General features: G+C 52.8%; 1 protein-coding gene across 1 annotated transcript; it reads left to right on the top strand.

The window, feature by feature from the left end:
• The first annotated feature begins 270 nt into the window (after positions 1-270).
• On the top strand, positions 271-8143 carry LOC308679384 (pituitary homeobox 2). Its single transcript, XM_081346994.1, has 3 exons — positions 271-1143; positions 3430-3635; positions 7527-8143. Exons 1-3 carry the CDS (start codon positions 876-878, stop codon positions 8088-8090), a joined length of 1038 nt encoding a protein of 345 aa, XP_081203120.1. The 5' UTR covers positions 271-875; the 3' UTR covers positions 8091-8143.
• The last annotated feature ends 253 nt before the right edge of the window (positions 8144-8396 follow it).

Here is an 8396-nt window from a genome sequence, read left to right as displayed (position 1 = left end):
AGGGAGAGAGAGAGAGAGAGAGAGAGAGAGAGAGAGAGAGAGAGAGAGAGAGAGAGTGACGGACGAAGAGCGAAGGTTTCCATTGAGCCTTGCCCTAAGTTTCTGATAGGCTGTTCTTATTATAGCCTGCGCCGGGGCGTTGCGCTTTCGGATTGGGCGCGCTCGGCGTCAGTCTTGGTCTCCGCAGCGAGTCTCGGCCGCGGGGGGAAGGCTGGAAGGAGGAGAGAGAAAGGGGCCGGGTGATATCACTGGCCCGGGCAGGCGGCCTCGGCGTTTAAGATGTTAGGCAAACAGGGAAGCCAGTGAGGAGCCCGGGTCTCCGAGCGCCCGCCCGCCCGGCGCAGAGCTGCCCAGAAGGGGAGGGAAGTGGCGGCCACCGCCAGGCCAGAGCGCGAACGGCTCGTCCCGGGATTGCTGGCTCTTTTGCAGCCGGCCTCGCTTTGGATCTACCACGCTCTACCTGCGCCCGATCGGCTTGGCCCGCGAGCCCGCTCTCGGGGGTCCTTCATGGTCTGCGCCGTCCGCCTTGGGAATCTCCTGCTCAGGGTGCCCAGGCTCTCCCAGCGGGGGCGCTTCTGCCTCGGGAGCCTTCGCTTTGCAGAGGCTGATGCGGCGGGGCTTGGCGGGGGACCAGGCGGGGGGCGGCCAGGGAGCTCCCCTGCCTTGAGGTTCGGACGGGATTGATCGCTGCTAATCGGCCGGGAAAGAGCGAAGTCTGGTCAGGGGGCTCCGGCAGCCGCCGCTCCTGGGCCACCGATTGCGGCGGCCTCTGACCCTCCCTGGCAGCGGCTCAGACTCCCGCACCGGGGCTCTTCTCCGCCAGCGCTCAGCCCCCGGCCTCGCTGGCTGGCTGGCTGGCTGGCTGGCGTCGCTCGATGAACTGCCTGAAAGAACCACTCAGCCTGGAGCGTTTGGGAGCCGGGAATAAGCTTTGCTCCACCTCCCCTTCCTCTTCCTCTTCCTCCTCCGCCTCCTCGTCTTGCCACCACCACCACCATCACCACCATCACCATCACCACCAGCAGCCGGCCCTGGTTATGGCTTCTGCCCTGACCCCCGGCCAGCCGCGGTCGGCCCTGGAGTCTGCCAAACATCGGCTGGAGGTTCACACCATTTCCGACACCTCCAGCCCCGAGGCCGCAGGTAAGGCACTTCTTGCCCCAATCCAGCCACTAACCTTCCCCCATTATTATACAGTGACAACGGCGGGGGGGGGATATTGGCCCATGGACCTGATCCGTTATTTCCATAGTTAGAAATTGGAAAGGTAGAGAACTGCAAAGGAACGTCATCATCATCAACAAAATGCAATTCTCCACTTCTTTTAAGATGGGGAAGGCGAATCAGGTATTGCCGCTTTTGGTATAGAGAGGGGGCAAAGAATGGGGGCAATTTTAATACCCTCTTCTGGGCCAACCTTTGTGTTCGCAAGGGAGAGAAGCTGGTCGGGCAGCAAACCCAACGGGAACTTGGACCACTAAGGTGAAAGCAGTCAGAGCAACAATACTCAGGAATATCACCTGATTTATCTCTCTGAAAGAGTCACTATTTGAATTCTTCCCTTACTGGAAACTAAATGGGGGTGGAGGGTGGGGGGAAGCTCTTGAAATAACGAGATTGTCCAAAATCTGAGATTAGTGAAAATAATGTGATTGCAAGAGGGCAGAATTCATAAAACCTGAAACTGATTGGCTGTAAGCCCCCATGCAAGTTTCTGAGACTTTCCAATAAACTGCATTGGGAAATTCTGCTAAAGCATGCAGAATATGCTTCTGAAAGACAAGGCCACTCCTGCCTGTGCTTACTCAAGAGTAAGTCCTGTTAAGATCAACTGGATGTCTTTAGAATTAATGTGCATAGAGTTCAACTGCAATTACACTTCGTGTGTGCAATAGCTCAGAACTATCTGTCAGAATATGCAATGTACAGTATTTTAGCCCAGGGAGAAGGAAAGAACTGAATAGGATTTCTTTGCAAGTAAATGTGGTCAACTTTAGTTCGGGTTCAACCTCTAAGTCTTGGGTTAACACTACATACATTTTTATTTGGGACTAAATCCACAGATACAGTTAACCTTCTGCTCAGTAGATAATGCAGGTTTTCACTGGATATGGACCATGGATTAGAGTCACCACCTCAAATTATACTAAGGTCAAACCATTTTAACTCATTAATGAACACTTCTAATTTATATAAAGGACAATCTTGAGACCTAAAGAGAACAGTGTATCTATCTTTGTATGATTCGTAGATATTCACTGCCCTTCATATTGTACATAAAGCGGTGCTGCAGTGCATAAAACAACCGCTTCTGAAAGGATTCTCAGTCTGATAGCACTTTTTGAGACATTTGGCAGTTTGTATCAATCAAGATCAACTCTTCAATTTGTGATGTAATATTTATATATATATATATATATATATATAATTTCTGGATGCCCCCAAAGTGGGCATGTCTAGAAATGTAAGAATATGCAAGATAATACTCTGTACTTCTAAAATCCCGAGAGGTAATTTCTAATAAATACATACCTGTATGTCCTTTTGAAAGCTTTTGTGTGTGTGTTTGTGTGCCCTAAACCAGGGCATTGGAGTTTATTGTCAGTAGATTCATGTTCTATATTATGGAAGATATGTCAGTTCAGACTTGCACTGTCCCACTACAATCTCCGGTGGTTGTATATTTAATTGCAATAAAACCGTAGTAGGCTTAAGGGGGAAGAGTGAGCAATCCCTGGAATATTCACAGAAAACCTGCTTGGACCTGGCAGTTTGAACACAGGCTGGGAGTGATTAATTTACACCATCCACCTTCCAAGTCTAAGCAGGTATTTTTGCAGTGGGAATCCCCTTTTCTTCTCCTTCCTTTCCCATTTTCAGCCGATGTTTTTGGGTAAAATTTCCAAAGCACAAGGAACCCACTCACACCTGTGTGGCACTCATCCTGCAGACGCGCTCCGAGGATGAGGGAGCGCTCTTTCATTCTCTGTTGGGTTGTTTCACCGGGAAGGAAGCGCCTTCATTTCAAGCAGCCCTTCGGATTTCTACTTCTTCTCTCCGAAGCTCCCGTACCTGAATGCGGATAAGGGCACGCCTGGGTTTTGTTTTTTTTGTTTAGTGCTTCTTAACTCATGTTTTAATCCTATCGCTGTGGCGCTGGCTCCTTCCGGATGGTGCACGCCGAGTCCCCTCGATTTTCCGTGGCGCGGGCTGAAAGGAAGCGGGCTCGGCCGGCAGACCCTTCCCAGAGGCTGGCCTTGCGTGGGCTTCCAGTCGCGGGCCTGTGAAGCCAGCCGAGGGTGAACGGGGCGACTCCTTTTGCTCCCGCTTTGCCTTGCCTTGCCTTGCCTTTCCGCCGCCGCGACTTCTCTCCTCCCCTCCTTCTCCCCGACGGGCCCCGGTGACCCGACGCTGCTTTTCCTTTCGCAGAAAAAGAGAAAAGCCAGCCGAGCAAGAATGAGGAGGCGGGCGCCGAAGATCCGTCCAAGAAGAAGCGGCAGCGGCGGCAGCGGACTCACTTCACCAGCCAGCAGCTGCAGGAACTGGAGGCCACCTTCCAACGGAACCGCTACCCGGACATGTCGACGCGGGAGGAGATCGCGGTCTGGACCAACCTCACCGAGGCCAGAGTCCGGGTAAGAGAAGCGCCGAGGTGCCAGGGGGCCGCTGGGCGGGACTTCGCGGGGAGAGGCGGCGGCGGAGGCGGCGGCGGCCGCTGCTTTCGATTTCGCCTCCAGCGAGGCGGGCTTTGGCCCGGCGCAGCTCCTCGGTTCTGTCTGTCAGGCCCTGACGGATTGCCTTCCCCTCCGAAGATGATGAATGGCCCCGACTGTGCGGCGTGTTCTGAACGGGATGCGAAGGAGCAAGGGAACCTGCGCCAAGAAAGCGGCTCAGGGCAGGCTCCGACGTGCGCCCAGCCCGAATGCGCCAAACGCCAGGCCTCGGCCGCCTTCCCGGGCCCCGCGACGCTCCCTCCTCTGCATTCTTTGCCCTCCGCCCGCCCTCCTTTCCCTCCGCTTTCACAACTCTGGTGGCTTATTCCCCATCCCTCTTCTCGCCTTAGATTTATGGCTCCATCTCAAAGCCCCTAAAATCCGACAGGATCAGGCAGCTCAGTCGGAGGGGAAGAGAAAAAAAAATAAAGCTTCCCCCAAAGCGCCTGAGAGGAAGAGGGCGGCGGGGGGGGGGGGGGAAAGGCCATTTTTCTACCGAGATTATAGTTCAGAACTACCCCTTGTTGGAAAAATCAGATGGAATCCAGTGCGGCTCGAGTTTTCCTGGTGTAAACTGAGTTTAGGTTTTTTAGGCAGAGAAATTCGTAGCTGGGGATCTCTTAATTCGGTGTTATTAGTGACTCTAAAGCTCCGTAGGGTTTGAATAATTAGTACTGCTTGGAGTCAGGAAAGTTGGTAAGTGAACCTTTGGATTTGATGCCAAGGTTTACTTGAAGAAAGGTTTGGTGGAAGTCAGTGAAATGAAGGTGGGGGGGGGAATATGCCCAGAGAAGCAGAGGTTAGATGGTTTCCATGTTGTCGCTGCTGTTATTTCATACACAAGGGCACACACACATTCACACGCACACATAAGAAAAGGGAGAGGGAGAGGAGAAGGAGCATTTTTTTAAAAAAAAAAACCAGTGGTGTAAAAACCACACAGTTGTTTTCTTGGACAGGAGTGAAAAAGACTCTCCAAAACAGTTGCTATAAAAGGGGAGAACTTACTCCACTTTAAACCTGTTCCTTTCCAAACTTTTGTCACTGAACAATAGAGTGGAAAGAACTTTGTGGCAAAGTTATCCACATTTACGGGGGGGGGGGGAAGTGTTGCATTTCCAATGTAATGTCTTTCCTAGATTAAATGAATGCCAATCAATTCCATACCGTCCATTTGATGAATCCCTTTTAATTGCAACGCTCAGAAAGTATACAAATCCCAAAGTTTTTTTTTAAATTAAAAATCGGAAGGGTTGGGACTCACGCTTTAGTGCAAATAAACAACATGCGACTGGGGAAAATATGGCAAAGTATAAGGAAGAAGCTGATCCTTTTGGCTTCCTCAGTCAATTCACCTGGAATTCCTGCGGTTCAAACCATTTTAAACCTTGGAAAATTGTCCTTTCGGAAACAACGCGGGAACAGTGTATTGAAGCAGCCTTCCGGGTTCCTTTGCGACATTTTGGTTCTCTCTAATCGAATTGTTGCTCTTGAGATTTGGCTGTTGCTGCTATTGTTGGGATTCTAGGCAAGTTTGCGTTTCTGTTCTAACGGGCGATGCAATTACCCTCAGATTTCCAATTGTACTGTTGTGGTGGCTCCAATCAGCAGTAAACCACATTTAGACTGATTTACTCTGTAACAACATGTCGGATTGTCGTTCCAGACGCCTAAAAAAATAAAAAAACAAACCCTGGACGAGGGAAGCGGGCCTCTACTCACAACTGAGCAATATACCTTCAGCTGTGCGCGATGCTGCAGTCCGATCTTCTGCTCCAAAAGCGCACGGCTCTCTGCTCGTGAGGCCCTGAAAAGACGCCCTGCCTTCCGTTGTGGATGGCGGAAAGACGGTCCACCCTGCAGGTTGTCTGCAGTGGCCGCCTCAGCGTTTGGGTGTGCAGAGAGCAGTACGAAAGGGGGCCTAGGTTACGACTGGCGTGGCGAGGGGGAGCGTGGCGGGTCCAGCTAGACCAGACCTCGCGTGGGGTCAGCCAAAGAGCAGCGGCCATCCGAATCCACATCAGAAAGTGGCAGGGGGCGGGTGGGCCGAGCAGGCAACTGGGAATGTGGATTGGCGAAGGAGGCGCGCGCCTGTCGCCTTTGTCTTGGCGATGGAGGCGCCCGTCCTTCGCGCGTTGAGAAAGAGCAAACTTTGCCAAAAGCTCAGGAGAAGAAGCTGGGGCGGACGTGGCTTAGCTCTAACTAATGATTAGCACATGAAAGAAAAGACGCTGCTGTCACAAGCTGTTAAGGTAAAGATTTATTAGAAGGTTTCCTAGCCGATATTTACGTTGATTTCTTTTTTGTCGGGCTGCTGGAAAGGAAATCATTGACCGGATTTAAATTTCAAGCTACTTCTGGATTATTAATATAACCGTGAGGATCGTTCTTCCTCTCCTGTGTAGAAAATAGGTGTTAAAGCGGATTAACTTCCTTGCCTTAGACTTTTAGAGGTGGAGGGGAGAGTGAGAGGTTTGGAGAGGAAAAATTGAGCCCATCCCTTTTGTTCAAGATTACAACTCGGATCAAAATGAATGAAGTGCAAAGCGAGAGAGAGAGAGAGAGAGAGAGAGAGAGAGAGAGAGAGAGAGAGAGAGAGAGAGAGAGAGAGAGAGAGAGAGAGAGAGAGAGAGAGAGAGAGAGAGAGAGAGAGAGATGGCAGAAACGCGGGGTGAAAACCAACCAGCAGATGCATAGGACGTTTTCTTGGCTAGTTATCAGAGTTTGTTATGAACTATCTTTGCCTTCGGACCTCAACATACCTTTTGTCGGGGCTAGGAACAAAGTCCTCCCCGTCTCAAAGTCAGTTTCGGATAAGCATTTTTGTCCCTTTTAAGGAGAAGAAGATTGGCCGCTCTTTGGAGAAGCCTATTCGTTAAATTCAGCGCAGGCCCGCTCTTGGGTGCTTATTTTCCGCATGTAAATGCCAGGGTAGACCGGTTGGTTTATGTAGCTATAAATACGTTAATAGGGCCAGAGAAACAAAACTCTTCCCTCCTTGGACCAGTTTGTGTGAAAGGTGTAACATTCTAGGCTAAACAGGTTTGCCTGCTAACTTCAGCGAAATCTAAGGAAATGGCGTTCTGGGGGGCGGGGAGTGGGGAGGTCTCTGCCAACAGAACCTCGCGCTGTTTTTACTGGGACTTGGGCCTTTAACTCTGGAGCCCAGCCCGGACATTTCCGTGTAGGTTACTTAAGGTTTTCTTGGAAGGGAGTCTTGCTGAGAGCGAGGTCTTGTGATCGTGAGGATGCAAAGATTTTCAGTGGTGCTCCTCTCTCGAAAAAAACGGGAGGGCCAGGAGAGGCTCTTGTTAGATAAATAACGGTACATTTCACGTTCGGACAACTCTTCCAAAGCCTTTTCTCTCTCTTCCCACCCCCCCTCCCCCCGCCCCCCACCACTCGTGTAAAACAGCCTTGAAAGGCTTCGTTTGCCATATCATAGCGCGGCGCGCGTTTATTGTTCAAACTCAGCTGAAGGACTTAAAAACATTCTTTTTAAAACGGGCTAAAAAAAAGATTTTTGGTAAAACAAAAACCTGGGTGATGAAGTCCGAGGCTGGAGCGGGAGAGGAAGGCGGCACTGAAGAAGTGTGTGTGGGGGGGAGGGGGGGCTTCTGGTTTGTGCTGTTTGCTTGCCCCTTCCCTTCCCCCAGGGAGGTCGGGAAGCCCCGTAGTGCGGGGGTCTCGGAGGGCTGAGGGGGGCATGCTGGTGTCCTTTGGTTTCCCCTCAGTGACCAGCTCTCCTTCGCTCTGTTCCTGTCCTCCTCCTCCTCCTCCTCCTCCTCCCTCCCTCCCTCCCCTCTCCTTCAGGTTTGGTTCAAGAACCGGCGGGCCAAGTGGCGGAAACGGGAGCGGAACCAGCAGGCGGAACTCTGTAAGAACGGCTTCGGGCCGCAGTTCAACGGGCTGATGCAGCCCTACGACGACATGTACCCGGGCTACTCGTACAACAACTGGGCCGCCAAAGGGCTGACCTCCGCCTCGCTCTCCACCAAGAGCTTCCCCTTCTTCAACTCCATGAACGTCAACCCGCTTTCCTCGCAGAGCATGTTCTCGCCCCCCAACTCCATCTCCTCCATGAGCATGTCTTCCAGCATGGTGCCCTCGGCGGTGGCCGGCGTGCCGGGCTCCGGCCTCAACAGCCTCAACAACTTGAACAACCTGAGCAACCCTTCGCTCAATTCGGCCGTGCCCACGCCCGCCTGCCCCTACGCCCCGCCGACCCCTCCCTACGTTTACCGGGACACGTGTAACTCTAGCTTGGCCAGCCTGAGACTCAAAGCCAAGCAGCACTCCAGCTTCGGCTACGCCAGCGTCCAGACCCCGGCCTCCAACCTGAGCGCCTGCCAATACGCCGTGGACAGGCCGGTGTGAGGACGGGGCCAGCCTCTTCGGCCGGGCTGCGGGGTGGCTGCTCTCGTTGCTGCGTGGGACGGAGGGAGGGAGGGAGGGGGGGAGGGCGGGGAAGGAGGGCAGGCGATCGCGCGCGACAGTCGGGAGGGACGGAGGAGGCTCCTCCGCCTCGGCATCTGAGGACTGGAAGCCTCCCATCCAAAGCAAACGGGCGCTGGGGCGGGTGGGCAGAGAGCGGAAGGAGGAGCGACCGGGCGGCCGAATTGAATCTACCCCAGGCGGAAGGGAGCGGAGGGAAACCCTTGAAATCTCGGCCTTCCTTGCTTT

The sequence above is a fragment of the Vipera berus genome, assembly GCF_964194415.1.
Source record: "Vipera berus genome assembly, contig: HAP1_SCAFFOLD_363, whole genome shotgun sequence".
Lineage (NCBI taxonomy): Eukaryota > Metazoa > Chordata > Lepidosauria > Squamata > Viperidae > Vipera > Vipera berus.
This window is presented reverse-complemented; position numbering and strand designations above follow the sequence as displayed.